The sequence below is a fragment of the Vanacampus margaritifer genome, chromosome 5, assembly GCF_051991255.1.
Source record: "Vanacampus margaritifer isolate UIUO_Vmar chromosome 5, RoL_Vmar_1.0, whole genome shotgun sequence".
Classification (NCBI taxonomy): domain Eukaryota; kingdom Metazoa; phylum Chordata; class Actinopteri; order Syngnathiformes; family Syngnathidae; genus Vanacampus; species Vanacampus margaritifer.
This window is the reverse complement of record NC_135436.1, coordinates 10146611-10174221: the sequence shown is the minus strand read 5'-3', so window position 1 is coordinate 10174221 and position 27611 is coordinate 10146611. Positions and strand designations below refer to the sequence as shown.

Genomic DNA, 27611 nt, shown 5'->3' with positions numbered 1-27611 from the left:
TGAGCTTATAAATGAGAATTTATTGCTCCCAAATATAGTAAGAATTACAACAAAAAATTTCCTCAGTGAAGGAAAATAAACTTCTCATTAAAACAGCTGCAAGCAATACCTAAGAAATGGACAAGCATCGCCATAATTTAAGAACCACTGGAGTAATATCTATTGAAATGGGCAAAATAATAATAATACAAAATTATAATAAAAATGATTAGTAAACAATGTATGCTACTCCAGAGTGAATAAAACACACAAATGACATTCAAAGTCCATTAAAATCATAGTAAAAAAAATAAAAAAGAAAAGGCTGGAGAAACAAACTTTTCAGGCATATCATGCATTTCTGAAAATGACTAACATAAAAGGCAATAAAACAAATACTATCCACAGCAAAGTTTGTATGCTTGTTTGTGTGCAGGGAAGTAATTGCTGTCACTCCACAATACCACTAGGGGGAGCTACACAGCCGACACCGACTTCAGGGCTGGTTAATTTGGCCCATAAAGAGGAGTGTACCTGAGGACAGAGGAAGGAGGGGTAGGGGGGAAGGCATCAACAAATGCAAGGCTTTATTGAGTAAAAGGGTGGCAATATGTATGATGTCTTTATCCAAAAGGCATAAAATAATGATAATACATCAGATGTATAATGTATTTCCCTTAAAATACCAATGAGCCCTAGATAGATAGAGAGATCTATCTATCTATAGAGATCTATCTCTATATATAGATCTATCTCTCTATATATCTATATATAGATAGATGAGAAAAATGATGTACCAGTTGTGTTATGCCGAATAAGGAAGAGGAAAGGTCTGTCCACTGCAACCCAAGGAGGAGAGGACCGAGCCATCAACACTGCCGCTGGACATGAGAAAATTACAGCATTAGAAATCAATATTCACTTGTCTAGATGTAATTTGATGAAATGTATACACAGCAATTGCACCAAAACACTCACCAGTGGCAGCTGCTGCTTTTGTTCCATCTTCATTCACCACAATTTTGGCTTTCTGGAGGGCCGTAGAGACATATACAGGCTCTGCACCTAAGGCAGCATGCACACGCATTAATTCCAGATGTATACAGATATACTAACTTTGTTTAAAAAGAACAAAAAAAAACATCTGTCTAACTAGTGTAACAGACCTAGCTCTACACAAATATACTAATTTGCCAAATTTACTGTGTACATTTTTAGAGAAGAACACAAAGAAAAAGAAAAAAGTTATTGAGCAGTGTGTTGTCACATGTCTTAATATTTTACACCACCGGGTGGCACTAGTGTACTGCAGCGTCTTAAATCAATGGAGAGAAGTGATTTAGTTTGACTTTCACACTGAATATCTCGACGTATTACATTGGTCTGACCAGCTCTCAGCAGTAAACAGCCAACCGTTCCCTTCATATTTTCAAACCTTGCTCATGTCTGAATAAATATTCTGCACATACAAGACATCACGTCATATTTGGAATGGGATTGACGGTACTTTTACTCACTCAGATTTCTGAAGTCTGCTTTGTCCTTACGGAACATGTCTGTAATTCCCAGTGCTGACAAGGGGTTCTTTAAGTCTACCTCAATATCAGCAGCAAACCTAGAGACATTCACAAACATCCACACATTATCTCCCACATTCACTTGAGCAAACTGAAAGTGTGGATTGAGTGTAATCCTGTTTTTTTTTACTTGGGGATGAGTAGGTGTACTTTGCGCATGTGCATTAGTTTTCTCCAACTCTGCACAATGGCGGTGTTAATGTGAGGGATGATGTCGGACAGAGGCGTGTCCTCCTCAGTGGGTAGAACAATCAGCATGCTGGTCGTGTTTCCATGATAGGGCAGTTCGATCACCTTATATTTCACCTCCTGAGGAGTTGTGGCCACGCCTGGTGGAAGAAAGTTTTAAGACATTTTATTACGATTTATTCACACATGAATGCATGAGACATCGGACAGAACCTAATACACGCATACTGCAATTTAAACTTATCAAGTCAAGCAAATTTACATTTGAGTATTTAAATATGTACAGTATAATTCAAAGAGAGGCAATAGCAAGTAAATGTGTTCTCTGATTTTATTTCATGGATACATTTTGAATGTACATTAATTGTATTTGCCCAGGATTTTTTTTTTTTTTTAAATATATAAACAGAAAACAAAAACAATATTATTCATGGTAAAAATGTGATGAAATATTTGTGCAAGAGAGTCTTCAGACTTCACAGTTCCCATTTTGGAACCAATACTGATTCTAAACTTTCTAGAAGAGCATTATATTCTTCTCTTCAATGTAAAATACAGGTGTCAGAAAAATGTGATTGAGGAAAAGTCCATTCATTTTAATAAGTTACAAAACGTGAAACTTATGTTTATATTAGTTCACCACACACAATGTCAAATATTTCAAGCCATTATTCGTTTCAATTCTGATGATTATGGCAGAAAGACAACAAAAAAAATCCAATGTTGCAGAAAAGTAGAATATCATGACAAAGTTCAACATTGTAGCCCCCCTGTGTCCCAAACTTGTCAGCAAAACAACTGCGGGGGCCTTCCCCAGCCTTTAGATTATATTCCTGGTTTATTAGTAAGCTTTAAGATCCTGGATAAGACTGCTGATTTGACACACTTATGCCAGAAACCATCACTGCCCGCCTCCATAAGGAGACGAGGTCTTAAAAAGAAATTGCAAAAGAAGCGGGATGCCGACAGAGCGTACATGAACAGTGTGTTAAGAGGAAGGGGAAAACGTGGCCGGAAAAGGCGCACAAGTGACGGGGGATGAAGACGATATCAAGCAACTTTCCCAAATCTGGGGGATCCAAAACCTCCACATACAGACTCTTGCATGAACTGAGCTACAGCTGGAGATTTCCATAACTCAAGATACTCCTGAACCAAAAACAAAGTCAGAAGTGTCTGTGCTGGGCTAAGGAGAAAAAGCACTGGTTTGTTGTCCAAGTCCTCTTTTCAGATCAAAGTACATTTTTCATTTCATTTGGAAATCAAGGTCTCCCAGAGTCTGGAGTAGCACAAAGGTCAAACTGTTTGGAGTCCAGTGTGAAGTTTCCATACTCAGTAATGGTTTATTTAGGGAGCCATGTGACTTGCTGGTGTGGCTCCACTGTCTTTTAAAAAGTCCACAGTCAATGCAGCTGTCTTCTACCAGGAAATTTTACAGCACTACATGCTGCCCGCTGCACAGTGAGCTTTGTGGAGACAATGACGTTATTTTCCAGCAGGATAACAGACTTGACCCCCATTGAAAATTGTGAAACCCTGAAATGCAGACGATGATGGCCGATATCAAAGCATTTTGAGCTACAATAGTACCTGAACTGTGCAAAAGGCTGATTGATCATCTCCATGCAACGCCGCCGGCGTCTTGATGCGGTCATTGAGGCCCAACAAACTACTGAGGGCATATGACTTGAATACACTTTTTGTGGAAAGTCAGCATTTCTGTCTTTGAGATCCTTTTTTGTTGGTCACATGAAGCAGTTTTATTTTATGTCTCTGTGCCATAATCATCCAAATTGAAACAAAGACTTGAAATATTTCCCTTTGTGTGTAGTGAACAAGCTAAGTTCACTTTTTCAAAAACATTTTTGAAATAAAAGGACTTTTCCTCGATATTCAAATTTTCTGAAGATGGATGGATGGGACAGAAGATACAAGGTATCCTAAGTAGGGTCCAACTGATATGCATTTTTTTTTAGGCCAATTCCGATAACGATTTTTGGCCGGAAAAAAAAAGCCGATTATTTAAAAAATATAATGCATAAAACTACCCCCCCCCCCTCCTTCCTAACTTTCACTATTAAGATTTACTCTACTTTGAATGACAAGTCCATAGTTTGACCTTATGAACAAACTTCATGAAGTATACAGGGTAACTGTAAATATTTATGTGTCAAAAATAAAACCATTCTGACTTGTTTACAACTGCTGTACCGTATAGGGTTAGAGTACATAAATCGGCTGGAAAAGTAGCAATTACGATTATTTGATTGAGATTGAAATCATGATTAAAACAATTTAATTTCAAAACTTTAGTATTTATTCAACTATTAAGGCTGCTCAACTACTAAAACAAATGTCATTGTAGCATCATGCCCATTCAACCCTGCACTTTGTTTTTGTTAAGGACAAATTATGTTTTAAATGTTATGTAATTCAAGTCTCTTGCATGTATATTACACATTTTTATTTTAAGCATTAACCTTTTATTTTATATATTTTTATCTTGTGTTATTTTCACAGGTGTTGGGACTTACTTGGCTAACCTAGTACACCTCGGGGATTTATTTTGTGCCATGTCATGTGGAAAATGTGTGTTAAGACAAAAAAAAAAAAACTAATCATTGGATGTTTGCATCCTTGAATTTTGAGAAAATAAATGCTTTGAATCCTTGAAATATCAACTTTAAATATAACTTGAAAGGACAATGACAAAATAAAAATAAGAACATGAAATAAGAATTGAATACACTCAAATAATAGCAACTGAAAAAACAGTAAGAACAAATGCTAACTGTTCTTGTACGTTTTGGCCTCTTGGGGGCAGTATGGTGCCGTGCATCAATTGAAATCTATTAAAATAACAAAATTTTCACACGTTGGGAAGAATTTGTGTCATGTTATCTTACCTATAGGTATGTGTTCCCACACCATTTGAGTGTGAAGATTCATTATTTGAGGGAAAAACACTCTCGAAGTTGATGCTAACTTGCGATTAGCATTTGAATGGGATCTTCCCTCTGCTTTTAGCATTAGCGCTAGGCTTGCGATGTTTTAAAAATTAAGCATGTTTTGTATTTAAATATACAGTGGGTGTTATTCTTATTGTCGTGTGTTTAGTTTTACAGTTAACTCCAACTGGGATGTCATTAAATAGCTTAAAGGACACTTGGGGGACAACAGAATAACATACGCCACACACTTGCTAGTTGCTAATCATGATACGCAAGCAAAATGGTGCATTCAGGGCACGTTCACAGTGTCGGAAACTTTGGGTTTCATGGATAACGTTTATAACGCTTAAAGGGGACAATAATCGGCCATTTGGCCCAATTGGCCGCTTGTTTTGGAAGATGTTTGAAGGACAATAATCGGCCGATTACATTCGGTCGGGCCCTAAATCTAAAACAGACATTCTGTTAGATATTCAAATCCATTTACCAGCAGAAACTGGTGTGGAGAAATACTACCAGATTAAGACTAGAATAAAACTGTTTGTTTTTTTTGCAATTTGGATTAGCCAAAAGGTAAGATTAAGTTACAGACGTGTTAGTGGTATTTTTAAACGTGAGAATTACTTACAGGTTGAGAGAGAATTACCTAATTGTTCCATGCTTATTGTGCAGCATGACTGCCACCCAAAACATTTTGCAAGTTTCAGAATCTTTAGTGACAAGATGTGGCATAGAAACAAAACAGAGCCTGAATCAACATGATGCAATCAGTCAGGATCGCAAGAAGATAAAGGAGCAACTGTGATCCAGATGCTGCGTTGGAATGTGGAACACAATTAGTGACTTGCTCGGTCAACAAAGCGTAAAATGGGACTTTTTATTTTAGGTTCAGGCTGCGACTTATTTTAGGTTCATTATCCTGAACCTGTGATGACATTTAAAATGCCACCTTATGGCTAAAATTATGTGACATGATTTCTCAGAAATGAAGTCCGTTAAAATGCTGAATCTGGTTAGAATGGCCACTTCAAGCAGAGTACAACGCACCACAAATTTGGAAAAATCAGACAATGGGTTCCGGAGAAATTTTGTTTTTTGTGTTGGGAAACAAATGGCCCTTTTGGGGAATGTTGTGTGATATCGTCTACATATTAGAGTAAAACTTTGTTTGCAATGTTCTCCTCAACCCTGTCCTTCTGCCTTCTACTCAAACCTTCTCAGATTGGCTGACAGGTTTCAGTTAATAATATCTACCAATTGCTCATACTGGCCAAAATTCCGGGACGTCAACAAGTGAAAATTAACGTGACGGTGTGATGTTCCAAATGCAGACAGTTGCCCTAAAACCTCAATTTAGTGCAGATGGAAGATTATTAATCATGACAAGAGCAGTGTGGGCAGAATACGCCATGTACTGTAAGTCTTTTTTTTGTGTGTCTGAATTTATTTGTTATGGAGGATTTTAGATGCAAGTGCTCATTCCTTGTTTTCTAGAAATTTCCACAAAGACGGGCCACTTGTCACATTGCTACCAAAAAGATATCACATCATGTCATACTAAAAAGAAGTACCGTATATCTAGAAATATATTTAGCTTAAAAATATCTGCAAATGATTTGTTTTTATGACCCATTGACAATTCCTCTCACTGACATTTTAAATGATGTCTTTTTTTCTGCTCAGGCATTTATCTGCAAAGTGAAAAATATGTACCATCGACCAGATATGAATGTAACACTTGGCCATATGTGCAGATACAACCTCAGCAACACTAGCTCATAAAACCATGTTAACGTTTTACACAACTAATAAACTCAGCATTTCGATTGATCCTTCAATTCAATATAGGTGCAAGAGAATTTAAACAGACTCAAATTTAACCGATGGCCACCCCAAAAAAAAAAAAGCAATCTGATCAACAAGGAGCAATTTTCATTTATCTAGCTTCCATTGACAAATGTGCTCTTTTGAGATATCCACACTGCCTGTTACTGCAGTCTCAAAGGATCTTGATCGAGACCTTCAAATAGTTTTGACTGTGGCTGGACATAAAAAAAAAAAGTTTTTTAAAGTGCACATCAATCAGGACCCTTCAAGGCTGCAGTAACCGGTGGTGTGGATAACTTAAAAAAAATAGTGTTTAAAAACTACACATTCATTCCACAATTAATCTTTGAACAGATTGCCACGTTTTTTGTTTTTACAAATTCCCATCGTGTATTAAAAAAAAAACATATACAAATATGTAACATACAGTATGTCTTTTTAGAGTAACATTTTGACATTATTGAACACTTCGGCAGCAAGAGTCCAGTGTATGTCTTTAAATGCCCATAGCGGATGCAGTCTAAGAAATATGACTTGGTGTGTGAGTGTGACTTAGAAAAGTAAGAACTTACCAATGTTGAAGAGTGATAGCTGAGACATCATAGGAACTTTAAATACATTGCCATCGCCCCCAGTGAAGGGCCTCATCTTGGTGTTTTCAGGCAGGAAGCGGTACTTCCATAAGCCTTTGAAGTAGATGGCGTTAATAATGACCAGGCGGGTCAGGGCAGAATCCAGCATATCGGCTTTGATCAGGCTTTTGATGTGACCTGGATGAATATTTAACAGGTTAGATCGTTCAGCACGATGAAATGATTGTGTGAAAAATGTGTTTCGAACAAAACTTATTGAATTGAATACATTGTTGGGGGGGGGGGTTATCGAGTCCAAGACAAAGGCCAATGTGCTGCATTTTCCACATCACAGCAACCTTTTTTCACACTATTAGTTTGGTTTTCAGTCATTCCTCAGAGTCAACTACAGGTTATACCAGTCTTCACTAATTGTGGTCCTCAATAGGCGGAGTCCTGCAGGTTTTACATGTTTTTGTCCACCTGATTTTATAGATTAGGATCATTTTCAAGTATCTGCAGAGCTGTCTGATAAACTGATTAAATGAATCATGTGTGTTTGGAGGACTGAAATATCTAAAACCTGCAAGACTCCAGCCCTTGAGGACCAGGATTGGGAAAGACTGGTTTATACGATTCGCCTTACTGAAGTTCGACAAAGGGCTTTTTTTTCTCCATGTTATTGGAATCTAGGATCTTACTGTATTTTTTAAATTTTAAAAAAAAAATTTTTCACCCTGCACCCATTTCTAAAAACTTGCATCATGTTCTTATGCAACAGTGAGAATAATTTAAATAGCAACCCCCCCCCCCCAACATCGTGTTTCTCAGCTGGTGTTTTGTGTGTTACAAAAGCCAAGGCAAATTGGAAGCTAAAACAAGCTGGGACAGTCGATGAGGGCACCTTTGCTTTGGGATGGGCTACTATTCTTGCCATATTTGGTTATTCTGGCTTTCTAGCATGTCCTGTAGAACAGAGGTCCCCAACCCTGGTCCTCAGGGACCAGTATCCAGCCTGTTTTCCATGCCTCCCACAGCCAACACAGGTGGAGATCGTTATCAGCCTTCTCCAGAGATTGCTGATTAGCTGATGATATGAATCACCTGTGTTGGCTGTGGGAGGCATGGAAAACAGGCTGGATACCGGTCCCTGAGGACCAGGGTTGGGGACCTCTGCTGTAGAAGGCTATGTATGCTCGTACCTAGTGTTAATTTCATCAGGGAAAATAAACAATAACTAAATCAGTATGCATTTTTGTCACCTAATGAAGACAAGACAAAAATGTACTTCACTTAATAAAAACGGAACGAAAATCTATGGACATTTTAGTTCATGAACAAAATTGAGACGTAAATTATATGATTTTGATCTTGGCTCTGCTAATCCGTCACTGACACTGTCATGTGACACAGTGTCACACCCGCTTTCAAATCTGCAGCTAGCAAGTGCAACATGCAAAAACGCATGCAAACACATGGGACAGACAGGAGGTGGATTCATGGCAAAAAGTAAAAAAAATAAAAATAAAGTAAATTATAGTTATAACGTAACATTAATCCAAAGGTTATATCGTTCCAATAATAATGTTAATCCGACGGACCGACCGCTAACTAATGCGGGCTAATTTACTAGCTCACAGCATAGAGTCATAGTAGCCACCTGATATTCTGTCATTGTGTGTGTGAAGTTGTTTTTCATCAAAAAGATTATAAATTTTTATGTGAAATAGTTTCACATCCGAAATCTTCCACATAATCTGCTGACGAAAAAATATACAGGGGAAAAATAATTGTCCTGGCAAAAACTAGAGACTACAGTAATTCCTGGAGTACACTATACTTTTCACTTGCATTCAGCCCTGCGGGTAATACAAAGGTGCGGCTTATCCATCAGATCACAATGGGGCGCACTATAAAGGAAGTGCAAGAGCGTCAGACACCGCAAAACAAACCAAGTGAGCCCAAATACAATAGGAGAGAGAAGGAGAGGAAGACAATTTACACCCTCATAATGGAAAAGAAAGTAGCGGGAACCGGGTGCGGTAACAATAAAAGACCTGCGGCTTACAATCGGGTGCGGCTTAAATGTGTAACAAACTCGAGCATTCTCCAAATTTAGCTAGCGCTGCTTATAGTCAGGTGCGCCTTGTAGTCTAGAAATTACTAAAACCTTGACAGGTTTTTGTTGACTAAAACTAGGCGAATAAAATTATGTTTTCTTGTACCAAAATGAAGTCTAAAATGCTAGACTAAAAAGTGACTAAAAAAACGGGATGAGATTAACTATGATAAAAACTAACAAGCGTGATTTAAACTGGACTAAAACAGAGACTCAATTTTAAAATGGCGGATATAATTATAATAATTATCTACAAGGTCCCAATCACATTGTTTTATGCAGCCTTTGTTTTTATCGAGTCCAAGACAAAGGCCAATGTGCTGCATTTTCCACGTCAGACTGGTTTATACGATTCGCCTTACTAAAGTTCGACAAAGGGCTTTTTTTTCTCCATTTTATTGGAATCTAGGATCTTACTGTATTTTTTAAATTTTAAAGTAATGTAGATTTCAACTTAAAATTCTAGGAGCATTGTTAAATAAAAATTAGGCGTGTACACTGTCAATTGACTTGTAAAGTGAATGTTCATTGTCATCTAACGATAGAGCTGCTGCAGTTCATAACATGACCTACCTCTGGTTTTGTTAGTGACCCAGGCATTGATCTTATCTGATGCCCCTTGTGGGTCACTGAAGTCCATGCTTCTGCTCTCAGCCTGGAAGTTTGCTTTGTTGGTGTCAACAAATCTCTTTTGCATGGGGAAGCCCTCTTGGCTGAACATGCCATTGGCAATGAGAACGACATCTTTGGATTTAGCGGTCAAAGTCTTGTGCAGTTTCTTTAACATTCTGAAAGGTCCTGTGCAAATCAAAAATTACAAATTACAAGCCTCTCTCACAACTTTGCTCAGAATTTTTTATTTAAAATACCCTCACCATTTTTCTTGTATCGGAGAGCACCAACAATTTGCTTGCGGGTTTCCCCATAACCTCCTGGTAGCAGCATGCCAAGGACAGAGGCCACTCCATGAGGTGAAAGGACCACATTATCCAGCGGTTTGGAGCGGACGACTTGCTGAAACACCCGAATACCAACATCTGATCCCCGTTCGCCGTAAGAAACTTGGGACAGTGCACTTGTATAGAAGCACAGGGTCACCAGTGCATACAGAACCAGCAATGCCAGGTACCTCATTCTGACTTTAACAGCACCTTGAAATAAACACACAAGTGGCATAGCATCATACGAGCGATAAAGGGACTTTCAAAATAGATTTGGAAGATGCAAAGTAGGCTTATGCTATTTATTTTTTATGTGTGATTTAGTCACAATAGCCATCTTCTCCTTTGCTTATCTTTCAACGGCTCAATGTTAAAATAGAGTACTACTTCCCAAAAACATGCATTATTAAAAAGGGAATATTATAATATTGCTGCATATGTTTGTAACTTTTTGACCTTTTGTTTTAGCTGACCTTGTGCATCACGCGACTAACAAAGTTTTTCATGAAATGTAATCTTACATTCTGCAAAAAGTTTCAAACTGTTTTTTTTTTTTTAGTTTAAGGAATTTTTTAAAGTTTGTTTAGCATAAATGAGGAGTTAAAGCATCAATATCCTCAGATATTGATTGAATATTTTTGAACTGAAATGTGAGATTTTGTGTTGTGCCATCATAAATAAGTAGGTTTCATTAAAATCTGCTTGGTAAAATTTACAGATTGAGTCAAACATTGCAACAATAGGAACATGTGGGTCCCATGGTAAAAACAGTTGAGAGCCACAGCATTTCTTTACAGAAAATTATAAAAAAAAAATGTTTTAAAGATTTAAAAAAGAGAAAAAAAGCGTCCAATGTTCTATGGTCACAATTTTACTGCGTTTTAAACACCACCCTGAACGACCTGAGCTCACTTTCCAACCCAGAACCTTCTTGCTGTGAGGCAGAACTACTATTAAGAGAAAAACGTTCACTGATTGCAAATGACATTTGCCAATTTGCACACAAAACAAAAAATGTTTTGCTTAGCCAAACAAATAGAGTGTTGCAAATTTGTTGCAATACAAAATAGAGACCACAAAGCCGACTTTCGGTTCCAGTGAATCAGTTTCAATCTATTTCAATACAATGAGGTATTTCAATATGTAGTACTGTATTCACCTTTCTGAGTCCGGTCACCTGCCAAGAGTAATCTATGGTCAGTCAGATATAATTTATGTGCATTCTTCGACCAGTAAAATATTTTCATGCTCAATACTGTTGATGCTCAATGTGTGTCATTCATAAAGCTTCGAAGCAATGTGATCAAACACCTCTCACGTCAATGTACTTACAAGTCAAAAACTCAACGAATACCACCGCTTTGACCTCAGTTAAACATGGCTAAAGAGTGCAATGAAGTGAATGCTTCAAAATGACTAAGAGTTTCGGTAAGATAAACGGAGTTCAGCCAGGTGTGACGTTGTATAATTAACCATTTTTCACAAACGACGTTAACTTACTGTGACGTTCAGACGCGTGCTACTCTTGCACCACAGGTGAAACTTTCTCTCTCCACCAAACTCTCAACGTCTCAACGGTCGTCCAAACAAAATATCACACACGTGTGCTATATACATCTAAAATGCTGGTCATTACAAGAAAGCGCCAGTCGAAACTGAACAACGCCGTTTTAATACCACTTTAACGGTCTCAACTCCTCCTCCAAAGCAAACATTGCATGAACGTGTAGAGTGCCACAAAACACGTTACATTAACAACTTCCGTTACATCCTTCAAAACAAAAAGACAAGTAAAGAACCGAGAAATCGTTATAACTTTGCCTGACATTTTTAAAAATGTACATTTACAATAAGGTATGTAGGGGTGAATATTTTCAGAATTAGTAAATGGCATATTCTCTCCCAAATTGCTTTTGTGACTACAAAATTAAGTACAGAGGCTGGAGGGAATCTAAGTTTGTTTCATATCAAATGTTTCAAAATAAAATACAGCGAATGGAAATAGCAATGGACAAAACTACATTTCCATTGAATAAACAATATATTTTATAGGCCTACTATATATGTATATATTGATTACATCCATTTACTGCTAATAAAAGGAACAAAAACATCAGATGATGAGTACAAGTAAAAGAACAGAGAAATTCTATTTCCTGACAAGTAAAGAGATACTTGACTGTTTAACCATTTTCATTAGTAATAATTTAGTATTTAGTCTATAATTAGTTTGATCACTACCAACTGTAATTAATACCTTTAAAAATGCACTTTGCAACTTGCTGGTAACTGAAAATTGCATCGCGTAGGGCTGTGCAATTAATTGAAATTAAATTACAATTTCAATTATTAAACTCCACAATTACAAATTTGGCATAATCATAAACAAAAATGAAAGATTATTAATTATAATTTTGGGTTGTTTAAATTTGCACTTTTTTTAATTTTAAAATGACTAATTTCATAAATCTTGTTTGGTCCAATGGGAATTTACATAATTATAGTGTTTCAAATCATTGTATTTGTCTTAATAATTTAAAATGTTTAAACGTTTTTTTTGGTATTAAAAAATAATCGTTTGAATAATCTGATTTCAATTATTACCGAAATCATCGTGATTATTATTTATTTTTTTCCCCCCATAATCGAGCAGCCCTAGAATCGCCAATGCTCAGGGAGGGCTCAACAACCAATTATGGCTCAGTTTGCGAACGTCACATGACCAAACCCAGAAAACGGGTGAGCCGTGATTGGTCATTACCTGAGCTCTGAGCACCTGGGATTTTGACCATTTTCAGTCAGCAAGTGGCAAACAAGTTAATTCTAGACAAAATATTAACGCTTTATTGCTGAAAAAGGTCCTGAGGTCAATTTCAGTGAATGAGCAGGACTCAAGGCTGGTGATTCATCCCCATGATGTCCAATCTGCTTTTAGGTCTGTCTGCACAAAAAAGGCCTCAGGACCGGATGGGATATCTGCCCTTCTGCTAAAATCCTGTGCAGAGGAGCTCACAGCGGCATGGCAGCCCATCTTCCAGAGATCTGTGGACTCACACTCCATTCCCAGTCTCTGGAAAAAATCGGTAATCACCCCGGTTCCTAAAAAACAATGTCCTGTGGTCAATAATGACTTCAGGCCTGTGGCTCTAACTTCCATTGTTATGAAGTGTTTCGAGAGGCTGATGGTGACTCGGCTCAGGGGGGAGGTGGATGCACACTTAGACTCCCTTCAGTTTGCCTACAAGCGGGGTCACGGCACTGACGATGCTATTAACAGCATCACACATCTGGTCAGCAAACATCTAGACGGCCCTAAAGCTTATGCACGTGTGTTGTTCGTTGACTTTAGCTCAGCGTTCAACACAATGCAGCCGCACCTGCTTTTGGGTAAACTGAAGGAGATGAATGTGAACCCGTACATCTCGAGGTGGTATCACTCCTTCCTGACACAGCGCACACAGCAAGTCAGGGTCAGCAGCTCCCTCTCGGAACCCAGATTGATAAGCACAGGCGCCCCACAGAGCTGCGTCAGCTCCCCGGTCCTCTTCACGCTGTACACAAATGATTGTGTGACATCACACCCAGAGAACTTTATCATTAAGTTCTCTGATGACACAGCTATCGTCAGCTTGCTGCAGGTCGGCAGTAGCCCACTGGACTATTTCTCAGAAATAGAGAAATTTGTCCGGTGGTGTGACCCGAATCATCTTGTGCTCAATGTGGGGAAGACAGAGGAGGTGATATTTGATCCAAAAACTGTTGGTGACCATGGGCCAGTCGTCATTAAAGGCAATCACATCAGCCAGGTAGGTTCATACAGGTATCTGGGGGTCCACATTGACAACACACTCAGCTTGAGGGTACATGTTGGAAGTCTCTGCTCCAAACTCCAACAGCGTCTCTATTTCCTACGCAGACTTAGGGTCTATGGAGTGGAGCAGAGGATCATGCTGTTGTTCTACCGGGCTGCATTGGAAAGTATCATCAGATACGGCATTGCGGCCTGGTACGGCAACCTGACTGTGCAGTCAAGGTCACAGATTGCCGGTCTGGTGCGGACTGCCATGAAGATCATGGGTGTCAGGAATCATCCTTCCCTACAGATGCTTTATGAGCGGTCCGTCACCTGACTGGCACAGAAAATTGTTAATGACCCGACTCACATTCTGCATCATGAATTCCAGCTACTGCCTTCCGGCAGGAGATTCAGGGCCCCCAGAACCAGGCTGAACCGCTACAAAAACTCATTCCTGCCGACATCCATCAAACTGCTTAACAACCGACATTAACTGTGTGCAATAAGATATATGGTGCAATGTTGTGTACATACTCATGTGTGTGTATATACATACTGTATATAGGAGTGTGTGTGTATATGGGTGTGTGCAATGTACTTCTCTACACATGTATACTCCTGTGAAGACTTCTGGGAAGTCTTCTACTTATTGCTGCACTTCTTATTTATTTAATTTTAATTTTATCTCTTTCTATTCTGTTGTTTTCTCTTTACTGTAAACTGCAGCTGGAAAAAGTTCCCCACGGGGAAAATAAAAGTATATTGTATCGTATCGTATCGTAAAATGACTAAATGAGTCAAATATCCCTTTAAAATAAACTTTTACAACAAGATAGGAATTACACATTGGAAAAATATTTTTAGTGTCAACTAAATTCATGCTCAAGGCTCAAGGGCATAATATGTTTGTTTAAAAAATAATAATAATGGTATTTCCGCGACTGAATAAATCAGGCGTAATTCAAGATCCCAAACGCACCATTTTGTGTAGCAGGAAAAAAAGGAACATTTGGTCAACACTGACGTTATTATGGTTGTATTTTAATGTTTTTATAAATCACTGTCAACAGTCTTGACTCAACCATTACAGCACAGTATTATACTACAATATAGTGGATACAGTGTTGTGGGGATGGGTGGTCTTTTTGAGCATGTATGTATGGTTATGAAATAGGGTTGCATGTGCAGCTGGGATGTTAAGATGTGACTTGTGAAAATAAACAATAGAGGAAGTGGTTATAGACTATTTTGTCAGTGTGTGTTTCAAAGGCATATGACTGAGACAGCTGTGATCCTGAAATAAAGACTTGAATCATAGTTCTTAAATCCCACGTTCCTATCTAACTACCAAGACTGAACGTGTGCATGATAGCCAAATATGCACATGTAGCAGAAAGCCAAATCTTTCCGAAGATTTAACTCATTTACTGCCATTGTCAGCTATAGACGTCAAAAAATAATTTGAACTATTTTTATGAGTTTAACATTTTTTCCATTTTTGTTATCAAGAGTATGAAAACCTAGAATTGTTTTAATATATATTTTTTGTACATTTAGAACAGATATAAAATTTCTGTCGTGAGTTAACTAGTGAAGTCATGCGATTAATTACGATTACAAATTTTAATCGCCTGATGCCCCTAATTTTTAATGAGCTTTTTTTTTAAACATTTATTTTGTCATTTTTAATGTGTTTTTTTTTTTTAAAGAAAAGATTATTAAAAATTTAGGGCGTCGGGCGATAACAATTTTAAAACGTAATTAATCGCATGACTTCACTAGTTAATTCACGATTAATCACAAATTTTATATTTGTTCTAATGCAAAAAAAAATCTATGTTTTCATACTTTTGTTAACAAAAGTGGGAAAAAACGTTAAATTAATATAAATAGTTCAAATGAATGTTTGACGTCTATAGCCGTCAATGGCAGTGTATAAGTTAAATATTGCATTTTCTTGTTCTTCCTGTACTTTTACCTTCGCTCTTGGAGTCCTCTTGCTCCCTCCCCAAACGTGTTAGTTTAACTAGACAAGTGCAATTTCTGCAGAAATTGTGTGGGAATGCTGAAAAGCTGAATGCTATTAGCTGAATGCTAAGATTTGAATGCATGTGCTTATGAAGTATATTGAAAGATAAATTATGTGAAAATTACAAATTTTTAATTTGTTACATGACAAATGAATAAAAAGAAGACTTGAAGTGCAATATGTCTGAGGTGGAATTTAATAATTTCAGAGACATTATGATCCATTTCCTGAAATGATAGTCAATTGGTATCGAACCATTGAATGGACTAAAATGTCTGTCCTAATATCAGTCTGGCAAATGCTCGATAGTCATTAGGACCTATACATTCATGGTCTATCAGAAAAGCAACACTAACGCCAAGTGTAAAAGTAACACAGCAAAATATTTGAAGCATTAAAAATGTGAAAATACACAATTATTATACAGTGCATAAAAATATCTTTAATTATCAGTCCATTTTATCTCACAAAATAATAATTAAAAAAAAACTTTGATTGCAAATAATGTGTTTTCAAGCAGTGGTTAATTTAAAAAGCAGTGTCATAAGTACACATGCGATTTGGAGATGATGACATCTATTGAGTCAACCATTGTTGCAGATGTAAGAAGATTTGATCTCTGGCAAGTGTTAGTTGGAGAAGATCCTCTGAGCTGGCAGGGTACATGTTGGCACAGTGGGCTGTTCCTGAATTACATAAAAACAATAAGGGACAGACGGCAGTGGCAGTAAATATTAGTTAAGACAACAAAAACCAACACGAAAAAAAAAGTTTTATTTTAACAAGATTGTTTAGCTTTGGTAAGGTTATTATACTGCAAACAAATCATGCATATGCGGGGAGGCGTAATTTGTTGAAGGATTGCAATTGGAAATGCTTATTAACACTAAGTTGATACTGTAATTAATACTATTATCATTGGTGTTACTGGATATCAGAATTTGTTTTGGGATCATTTAAGCACGAAACCTAACCACATATTTTACTTTGGCAGGGGTTTCCATACAAGCACTATTCTTTTACTCACCTTTGATGAAAACAGCCGGAAGGTCAGCCCTGATGTCTTGTGTGATGCCCAGTGCATGCCAGGGGTCAATGGACCCATTAGGGAAAACTATTCTGGTGGCGCCGTGGACATCGTAGCTACCATAATACTCATTGGTCTCAGCCACAGCCTCTGCAAGTTGCTCAGCACTAATATTGTAGAAGTCTGCACACTGTTTCACGTGATACCTTGGTGGCAAGATTACATTTGAATCAGAAAATTATTCATAAGTTAAACAAATGAATACATTAAAACCTGAACCGCCTTTCAAATGTGTTTACTCACTCCAGAGGGAAGCCAGCAAACGGCTGGTTGGGAGAATCAGTGCTTTGATAAAATCCAAATTCAGTGCAGGTCTGGTAGACCCACTGTCTCCCTGGTGACACACACACACACACAGTTTACTCACATCTACTGCCACATTCACTTGATTGATGGGAACTAAAGAGACAGACAACACAGCAGAGTAGCTCACACTAAACACAACAGGTCAGAATAAAGAGTTATTTCCACACAAGCTGTGACATTGAGGTTTTTAGACCTCAAGAGGAAACAAGTTTCAAGTAAAATGAGGCTAGTACGGGTATTTTATGCAGATGCATGTTTTTTTAAGAGACCACTTCCTGTTGTGATGATCCCAGCTCTCCCACTCATGAAAGTGAGGCTGGGAACCAAAACAACCGCCTGGTTTACAGTATTACTGCTTCAAACGTGGAAAGAAGAAATGCTTTTGATTTGCTGTGGTAAACATAAAAATATAATAAACTTTTCACTGTATTTGCCAATTTTTACTCTTTCTGTTTAAGAGAAATCTAAAAATCAAGCACTATACCTAAAGAGTAAAATATAATAACAATATTATGGTCAAAAGAGAGAGAAAACTGAGGCACTCAAAAGGTGTTCCAGGTAAAAAGCCCTTATTGCCACATGTCCAGTTGATTAAAAATTGCCAAAGCGTTTCGGCCTTGGTAGGCTCTGCTGAAAATGCTTTTGCGGATCCCTCCGCTGAAGAGCACTAAAGAGACATTTTTGGGATAAATCCAAAAATATCCTAGCAGCGCTCCTGCATGCTCTGATTGTTAACAATATTATAGTGTTTTCAGTGGGTAAAAATACAGCACAGTGACATGGTCAAAACATTTAGACTTCATTGTTCAAAACCAGCTTTAAACTCTCATTTTCTGGTTTCCCAAGCTCGCATTTCAGTCATCTTTTCTGCTATTTTGGAACTTTTCAGCATGACATCATTTATTCTGTGTCACTACTAGTCCTCTGCTTTCGACAAAAACATGCCACCTCACCTAATAGCCAAAAATATAAAAGGTCAATTGAAATTGTTTATACAACAGCAAAATACAGTTTTCATTATGAACATACCAAACCAAAACGGAAAACCTATATTTACAGACATGAAATTACTTTTTCCCATGGGACAAACACTCATTCACACCTCCTCCTGCGGCTGGCCCATCCCAGGATGTATTAGTCATGTCTCTCAGATTGTTGTTGAAGCTGACGTCCAGACATTTCATTGAAAAGGTGTCCATCATGAGGTGGGCCACAGCGGCATATCGGGCATACGGGTCTCCGAGTGATGTGTCTGCCATCACCCCACATAGCACCTTGATTGTGATGTTGGTGCCCACAACACCCTATAGGCAAAACAACAAAACAAAACAAAACAAACAACCAATCAAAGATTAAATACTTTGCCACTAAGTTTTTCTTAAGGTCATAATTTACATAATGGTTAGTTATTATGTCCAGCTCACAGTCAAGATATCGGGTTCAATCTCCAGCGGAACATTTGTGTCAACTTTCCATGTAATCTCTGCGATTGCATGGGTTTTCTCAGGACCAAATCCCCAATCCTCGGTGCCAATACCAGTCTTATTTTAAGGTATCGGTACTCACGGCCGTGACCAATACCATTATCAGCCCTCCTGCGGTCGTTTTGCAATGAGGGACAAGAAATTACATAAATACAAAGTTGCCATTAATGAATGTCATGCAATTTTAAGGAAAAAATATTGGGATATAAAGGTCTTTCTTTAAAATTATCTGTCATTTATGGGTGGGGAATTTCATTTACTAGTGGTATCGGTATTTGGTATCAGTAGCGGTGACTACTGTACTCAAGAGTTGCGTATCGGTCGGGAGAAAAGTGGTATCGAACATCCTTAATCCTTCATTTTTTACAGGCAACATGTAATAATTCCATATAATAATTCCATGTTTCAATAATAAGAATAATAGTTCCAAAAAGAATATGACTATTATTATCATGTTAAAGCATTCATTCATTATCAGTCACTCAGACTGGAGGTGGCGAGCAAATAAGGTGGAGGTGGCCACCTCTGAATTTTGTAAACAGGAAAAACCCTGAGTCTGTTCTGAGCAAACTTATCAGTCAAGGTAATTTCGATATTGCTTCATGTACAAGAAGTGAAAAGCCCATTGTTAAAGAAAATACAGGTGTCCACAAAACAGTATAAACGTATGTTAATAGCCTACACGCTAAATAATTATTTTCCATAACAAATAAATAAATAAATAAAAGAGGGCCCCCATGTTTTGACATGAACACATATTCTGAATGTCATACGCAAACATTAATTAAATGCTTTACTTTAATGCATGTAGTCATGCCATATTACTCAAACACAACCTATGCTACCTTTAACGTAACCATCCGCTGTCAAGCTAAAGGATCGTCTGTGGTCATGATTAAAAGTGTAATTAATCTGTGTTAATACATGATTCATGCAATATATTTTTTTGTGACTAATCAGTGAGTTAACACTTTAACGTTGACAGCACTAACACATACACGTATGTGTGTGTGTGTACACATTTTAAAATATAAAAATTCATAAGTATGCTGTATATTGTATACACGTGGTATATCTCATTTCAATGAAATAGCTGCGTTGTAAGCCAGTACCCAGAGTAACCAATTGCATTACCAGGAAACACCTGACGAGGGACTCAGCTGTTTTGCACATACTAAAATGATGTTGCAATACCCAATACAACATTCTCCCCCGCATTGCTCTTCCATTCTGGGTAATAAGTAAACTGTAGGACTAACTGTAATACACTTGTGTCAGTAAACATCTTAAAAAGCAACCCACTCATTACTTACTAGCAGTCAGATCTCAGGAAAGCAACTAATATGACTATTCTGGTTAAGTTAAATCTGACTCCTGTTTGTATCAACAATACATTCCCGTGGGTTGTTTAAAACTTGGCAATTTGCTAAGGACATTTTGTCACAATTATTTGTGTATAAATCATCAATTTTCACTTTCAAAACAAAAATTACCATGTGCTACTTTAGTTTTTTTTTTTTTTTTACAGTAAAACAGTGAGTGAACATGTAATTGTAAAGGTTTTTTCCCCCTAATTTTGAAAAGCACCATGTTTGTTGTAAGGATTAAAATTTATTTGCTGCCCTTAGATAAAACAAACATGCCCTGCAGTTGTGTCTTCTTAACTTTGTTTGAGAACAATACTTCTGATACAGACAGACAGTATTTTGGCCTAAAATACAATGTGTCTATTATTGCCTACCTCAAAACCCCTGTTGTCTTCATTATACTGGACCACATCCATGAAGTTGCCAGCAAGCATTTCCAGGAAATAGGCAGAGTCTGTCTCTGTCTGAACCTCTAGTTTGGAACACAAGCTGGATGGGGGAAAAAAGGAAACGGGAGGAGAATAAAAACAAGGGCAAGATTAGAGTAACTTCAAATGTTTTGAGTGTCACTAAATAAAAAATGCTCACTGTGGTCAAGACGGCACCGATACAAAGACAGGTTATCAGGATTATTAGACCAGCTTTTGAAGTTAAAAGCCATTAATGGGAATCATCATTGCTGAACAGTCACTGTAAGAACTTAATGACAATATATACTGTACAAAAATAGAAAATACAACCAAAGACATCCGATAACTGTAGTTTTCATTTGTCCCACAAAATACACTTACTTTTAGGAAGACATAATTGATTAACTCATTCTCTCCCAGCCATTTTCACTGAAGCTATCTCCTTCGCTCCTGGCTGTTTAACTGAATTTTGACTGATTTTGCAAGGCCCACAGAATATTGTGTTCTATTGCTAGAAAAACTTTGGATTGGAGTCTCTTCTTTCGTCAGGAAAATATAGTATATTTCTATCTGTTTCCGTTTTGCATCCATTAGCATAAGAATATAGCTAAGTTTCATCATGATTCACAAATCTGTTTAGAACTGTGGGTAAATGAGCTTATTTGCAAGATGGCCCTGGTCTTATACTCTGCTGCCACCTGCTTGCCGTTTTGGTAATTACTACCATTGCTTCACTTGTTTGCTGCTGTTGAGAGGCTGCATCAAAGCCTACTGTATACTCTACCATAAAAAAAACGTATAAATACATCTTTTGGACACTTAAAACATTTAAAATAGAACATATTTATACGTTTTTGGGAGCATATGAGTTAATTAATTGTAACAAATTCTATCTTTGTGTGGAACTGGTTGTAGATAAATGATATCTTGAAGCAATGAGGCAAAAAGTTGCATTATTTGGCAGCAAGCTGTTTTTAAATGGATGATGTAATTTCAAATTGAACAGTCTTATAAGAGCCTTTTTTTTCCTGTACAGGTCTTGCAAGTCATTAGTACACGGCATGATTGCATTTGATAAAAAAAAAAAAGAAGAAGCATGGAACAATATGACCTTGACGTGACTACAAAGAAATGATATGCACTATACTTGAAGTCTTTGGTGATGTTGTCATAGGTTGCAGGGTCACTGAGTCGCTCTAATAGGGTATCTGAAGCCTTTTTTACTACGAGAGGACAGTCAGTGTCCTCTGAAGCCAGTGAGCGCCCCACAACCTCCAAGTACTCTGGTTAAAACATGGAGACAAACCGAGGCGGAAATTAAAAAAACAGGACAGCTAAAAAAGGAACATAACATACCAAAACTGAAGTCAAGGCATCGGACCATTGTGCTTTCAGAGTCAAACAACAAAGGCAGCAATTAATCCACAGAACCACACATGAAGTATGGCTTTGATGCTTGAAAAAAAATTATACTTGAAAAAAAAAATTATGATGTGTTTCCCCCGATTGAGAATAAAACAATTTTTCCTTGACAAAAACCTGTGACTCAGAAAAGAACCACTCAAATGTAATATTTAGTAGGTTGTATCTGTGGTAATAATACTGACTAGCTGCATTATGTTGCTGTGTTGTTTGAACAAACAAACAAAGCAAACAAAACACTTTTTGGCACTGTTGTGTTGACATAGGTGGAATAGAGATAAGACCTGTTTACAATGTACACTCTGTGTGCTTTGTCTGACATTTTCTTGAAATAAATGCAATAAACTTTTCAAAGGCCCTATACATCTGCGACCTCTTTGGCTTATTTTATTTTACATTTAAAAAAAAATACATTATTACGTACTATTGTATTGTATTACACAAACACACACAAAAAACAACAACCTACATTGACATAAAATACATTCATCCTGGCATGGGTCACCTTCTATATGCACCAAGTTGTTGTTTCATATATATATATATATATTTCTTTATGCGCTAATACAGTACTATGTTGCATTGTACTGTACCTGGAAAGTTGACTGTGGCATGAATTGGTGCACTGGTGGCCACAGAGGCATGCACCAGATGAGGATACTTCAGCCTGAACCATGCTGCTAAAGAACCAGGATATGACCCCCCGAAGGCCACCCACTTCTTGTTGACCAATCCTTGGGTCTCAGCCATCACAGTACGAAAGTGGGCCAAGTCGGCCAAAGCCTGGCGGCTACTGAGGAACCTCAGGTTCTCTGTGCTCAGGTCACTGAATGGAAAGAACACATACTGGCAATAAGCATCAGTAAGTTAGAAGTTAGTCTCCTTTTCCCTACAAGTTGATTATACCTTTAAACCACCACCAACATGGCGTTTTAACATCTCACTGCTAAACGACGCAGAGTTTGACAAAATTATAAGAAAAGAGTGGGCAGACTTTTTGGAAATAAATGACTCTCCAGACCTATCACCATCTCTTCTCCGGGAAGCTGGGAAAGCAGTAATTAGAGGTAAAATTATATCATATTCATCTTATAAAAAGAAACAGGATCAAAAATTAGAAAAAGACTTGGAAGATAAAATTAAACAGCTGACGGATGAGTACGCAATAAGCCCAAATAACCAAATATGAACTGACTTACAAAATACAAAAATACAGTTAGACAATATGCTAACTAAAAAGACAGAGTTTATAATACAACAATTGAGATACAACTTTGAATATAATAACAAATCAGGTAAATTTCTTGCAAACCAACTTCAACGCAATCGGGAAACATCTCTTATAACGGCTATTAAAGGGACAACTGGTGAATGCACACAATCACCAGAAGAAATTAATCAAATTTTTTACAACTATTATCGTAACCTATACTCAGAAACTAACAAGCCTAACCCTGAGCATATTGAGGCATTCCTCAGTAGCTTAAATATACCTCAGTTAACTACTGAATATAAAGATATGTTAGATGCGCCACTCACTATAAACGAGTTGTACAATGCTCTAGATAGTATGCCTAATGGCAAAGCACCTGGCCCGGATGGTTATCCGGCTATATTTTTTAAGCACTTCTGGTTAATGCTTGCTCCACTATTCTTAAGAGTAGTAACAGAAATCAAAACTAATGGTTACATACGCCCACACATGAATACAGCAGCAATTAAACTTTTATTAAAACCAGAAAAAGACCCCACCCTTCCATCAAGTTACCGTCCGATTTCATTAATTAACACTGATATCAAAATTATCACTAAGGCTTTCACATCTAGACTAGAAACAGTAATCTCGACAATCATTCATAGCGACCAAACTGGCTTTATTAAAGATCGTCACTCTACTAATAATATTAGGAGGCTCTTTAACCTTATTAGCATGTCACAGTGGCATGATAAAAAGGCAGTTATTATATCATTGGATGCAGAAAAAGCTTTCGACAAAGTTAACTGGTCCTTCCTCTTTGCTGTTTTAAATAAATTTGGCTTTGGGAAATCCTTTATCCACTGGGTGTCAGTATTATATGATTCTCCTAAAGCTACAGTTACTACTAATGGGATTATATCTCAGAGTTTTACTCTACAGAGAGGCACTAGACAGTGATGCCCACTGTCCCCTTTATTATTTGCAATATTTATTGAGCCACTTGCATTAGCCATACGCCAGGAAAGAAGGATTGGGGCTGGGTTGGGGTGGATGGGGGGCGGAGGGGTCGTGAGGGGAGCGGGGGTTGTGGGCCGGTGGGGTTACTGGCGGACCTGCAGTGCTTCGTCCTGCTGCGTTGGGTTGGGGGCACGGGCCGCGTTGGGGTGGGGGGCGCTCCTGCTCCTGGGTTTGCTCTCCGGCCGGTGGCCCCTGCGGGGCCCGGGGGTCGTCCTTTGGCTCTTTAACCTTATTAGCATGTCACAGCGGCATGATAAAAAGGCAGTTATTATATCATTGGATGCAGAAAAAGCTTTCGACAAAGTTAACTGGTCCTTCCTCTTTGCTGTTTTAAATAAATTTGGCTTTGGGAAATCCTTTATCCACTGGGTGTCAGTATTATATGATTCTCCTAAAGCTACAGTTACTACTAATGGGATTATATCTCAGAGTTTTACTCTACAGAGAGGCACTAGACAGTGATGCCCACTGTCCCCTTTATTATTTGCAATATTTATTGAGCCACTTGCATTAGCCATACGCCAGGAAAGAAGGATTGGGGCTGGGTTGGGGTGGATGGGGGGCGGAGGGGTCGTGAGGGGAGCGGGGGTTGTGGGCCGGTGGGGTTACTGGCGGACCTGCAGTGCTTCGTCCTGCTGCGTTGGGTTGGGGGCACGGGCCGCGTTGGGGTGGGGGGCGATCCTGCTCCTGGGTTTGCTCTCCGGCCGGTGGCCCCTGCGGGGCCCGGGGGTCGTCCTTTGGCTCTTTAACCTTATTAGCATGTCACAGCGGCATGATAAAAAGGCAGTTATTATATCATTGGATGCAGAAAAAGCTTTCGACAAAGTTAACTGGTCCTTCCTCTTTGCTGTTTTAAATAAATTTGGCTTTGGGAAATCCTTTATCCACTGGGTGTCAGTATTATATGATTCTCCTAAAGCTACAGTTACTACTAATGGGATTATATCTCAGAGTTTTACTCTACAGAGAGGCACAAGACAGTGATGCCGACTGTCCCGTGTATTATTTGCAATATTTATTGAGCCACTTGCATTAGCCATACGCCAGGAAAGAAGGATTGGGGCTGGGTTGGGGTGGATGGGCGGCGGAGGGGTCGTGGGGGGAGCGGGGGTTGTGGGCTGGTGGGGTTCCTGGCGGACCTGCAGTGCCTCGTCCTGCTGCGTTGGGTTGGGGGCACGGGCCGCGTTGGGGTGGGGGGCGCTCCTGCTCCTGGGTTTGCTCTCCGGCCGGTGGCCCCTGCGGGGCCCGGGGGTCGTCCTTTGGCGTTGCCGCGGTCTGTGCTTGTGCTTGCTCTCTCTCTCCGGGGTTGACGGCTCCCCTCTTTGGTGGAGATTTTCATGCACGCCAGATCCACCACACCAGCATCTATCGAAACTCAGACACAATCTTCCTCAGGTCATTGAATCGGTGGGGGCTGGTGTATGTGGATCTCACTTCGCTTCGTCTGTCCTTCCTTCCTTTCCTCAGTCTCTCCTTTGGTCTCTTGAGGTCTCCCTGATTTGTTGAAATTTAGATGTCTCTGGGGTTGGTGAAGGACTCTGGTTGGTGGCCTGGTGGGTGGTGTCTGGTCGGTGCTGGATTTCACAATCCTTTCTTTTCTTTGGTCCTTTCTCGGGTTTCCTGACGGCCTCACGACTCTGGCTGGAAGTGTTCGGTTTAGGGAAACGGTATGGGATTTTTATATTTTTTTATATGTTTTAGGTGAACTAATGAATGCACGCACGTACACATATTCACCCACATACAAAAAAAAATAAAAATACAAAATATATATATATATATATATAAAAAAAGGAGAGCAATGATGATGACATGTCAAATCGGTAAAATTACCGAATGAACAATACTGAGCTCTCCAAAAAGAAAGATAATGAAAGAAAATGATGTAAGGCAATCTTTTCTTTTTTTGTCATGTACACACATGTACAAAATTTGACCTCTGTTTCTGCTTTAGCACCTAGGGAGCAGATGTCCCACGATAGCTACACTTGGATCAGTATAGTAATCCCAACTCCATCACAAATGACAGGTTTGCAATCCCGATATTTAGTATACAGTATTTTGTAACAGTTTGTAACTCAAATTCCACTGTCGACCACTAGATGTAGCACACAAATTTAGGACCAAATTTGAAAGAAAAATGAAAAGGAAGTATTTTAGCTAATCCTATTTTTTCTCTTAAATTTATTGAATATAAAACCCTTTTAAATCCTGCTTTTTATATCCAATATCTACAGGGGGGGGGGGGGGTACACATACACTGTTGGGTGACTCTTTCCATAGAAGCGATGTTCTAACATGAAGCAAATGGCTCCCACTTTCTCTGCATAGGTGAGCCATGTACCATGTTGCATCCATGCTGGATTGGCTGGACCTTCTCCACCGATCATAAGAAACACCGGCCCATCCGGCTTGTAGAAGGCATCATTTACAAAGTACCTCTGGGAGAGCAAAGGGAGATTGAGTAATCTAACTGCAGTAAAATTGTACTTGATTCATTGCATCTGTAGACTTTACAATCAACTTTACTTTCATTTTACTCTACAACTGTAAAGTCTAAAGTGTTATCCGATGGAATATTGTTTTCGAAATATATTATCAAGGAAAAACAACCGAATGTACCTGCTTCCACACTCTGCCGTCTGCTCCATTGAAGTGATCTAGTTTTTGTATGAACCATTGTTCGTCGGACACATGTCGCTCCAATTCAAAAAAACGACCAAAACCCTTCAATCGTCCCTCTCCAACCACAAAGACAGCAAAAAGAAAAGTAAATTTACAAACAACAAATATGTTATTCGGCGAAACCATGTTGACATAAACCACAGCACCGAGCATGTGATTGTCCGTATGTGGTCATATGACCGCTTTTGTTACTTTAAGATCCTCGACGAATGTAGGAGGACACGAAATTTGCAAATAATTACAAGACGTTCGATTACAGTATTTTCAAAGAAATGCTATTTATTAATCATCTATATCCTTAGTTTTATTTGACTGACGCCGTAAAACCAGCAACATGCAGACACAGATTACATCGACCAATTTTGAAAACATTTTACTACCTACGCAACGATGAAAACAAACCAAACCAAACTAACATTAACGTATAATGGTTATGTACTTTTAAACTAAACCTATGAAATATGTAGAGAATTAATTGTATACAATGCTGTTGCCTGTCATGCAAATAGTTGCATTTTTGTGAACTGAAAACGTCCAAGATTTTAACGCAAACATTGAAACTATATGTTTTACTGCAGTCTTTGAAGTATACACGGTAAGCGGTAATAATATTCCCCACCAATAGGGACAGTAATGAAATTACTTGAAAGAATAT

At 38.4% G+C, this 27611-nt stretch overlaps 2 protein-coding genes across 3 annotated transcripts; both read right to left on the bottom strand.

Moving 5' to 3' along the window:
* On the bottom strand, window positions 1-11885 carry serpine2 (serpin peptidase inhibitor, clade E (nexin, plasminogen activator inhibitor type 1), member 2). 2 transcript variants are annotated; one of them, XM_077566914.1, is made up of 9 exons: window positions 11656-11885; window positions 10090-10365; window positions 9788-10012; window positions 7096-7293; window positions 1687-1885; window positions 1497-1594; window positions 958-1044; window positions 777-860; window positions 1-513 (listed from the first exon to the last, which is right to left on the bottom strand). In XM_077566914.1, the coding sequence occupies exons 2-9, from the start codon at window positions 10346-10348 to the stop codon at window positions 476-478; spliced, it is 1188 nt and encodes a 395-aa protein (XP_077423040.1). In that variant the 5' UTR covers window positions 10349-10365; window positions 11656-11885; the 3' UTR covers window positions 1-475. The 2 variants fall into 2 exon arrangements, with proteins under 2 accessions (XP_077423040.1, XP_077423041.1); XM_077566915.1 differs by lacking the exon at window positions 11656-11885 and adding an exon at window positions 11488-11629.
* A 4273-nt stretch (window positions 11886-16158) lies between these two features.
* On the bottom strand, window positions 16159-27144 carry prss59 (serine protease 59, putative). The gene is made up of 9 exons (XM_077565667.1): window positions 26894-27144; window positions 26531-26712; window positions 22650-22882; window positions 21782-21917; window positions 20599-20713; window positions 18476-18677; window positions 17311-17401; window positions 17008-17213; window positions 16159-16666 (listed from the first exon to the last, which is right to left on the bottom strand). The coding sequence occupies exons 1-9, from the start codon at window positions 27107-27109 to the stop codon at window positions 16557-16559; spliced, it is 1491 nt and encodes a 496-aa protein (XP_077421793.1). The 5' UTR covers window positions 27110-27144; the 3' UTR covers window positions 16159-16556.
* Between the last annotated feature and the right edge of the window lie 467 nt (window positions 27145-27611).

Coding starts and splice junctions, on each gene's coding strand:
- serpine2 (XM_077566914.1), bottom strand. CDS start 10,348: ATGAGGTACCTGGCATTGCTGGTTCTGTATGCACTGGTGACCCTGTGC. Junction 1,045..1,496: donor AGCAGACTTCAGAAATCTGA/GTGAGTAAAAGT, acceptor ATGCTGCCTTAG/GTGCAGAGCCTGTATATGTC. Junction 514..776: donor TATTCGGCATAACACAACTG/GTACATCATTTT, acceptor CTCTGTCCTCAG/GTACACTCCTCTTTATGGGC.
- prss59 (XM_077565667.1), bottom strand. CDS start 27,109: ATGCTCGGTGCTGTGGTTTATGTCAACATGGTTTCGCCGAATAACATA. Junction 17,214..17,310: donor TTTGCTGGCTTCCCTCTGGA/GTGAGTAAACAC, acceptor CTTGCCACCAAG/GTATCACGTGAAACAGTGTG. Junction 16,667..17,007: donor TCCGGCTGTTTTCATCAAAG/GTGAGTAAAAGA, acceptor TATGTAATTCAG/GAACAGCCCACTGTGCCAAC.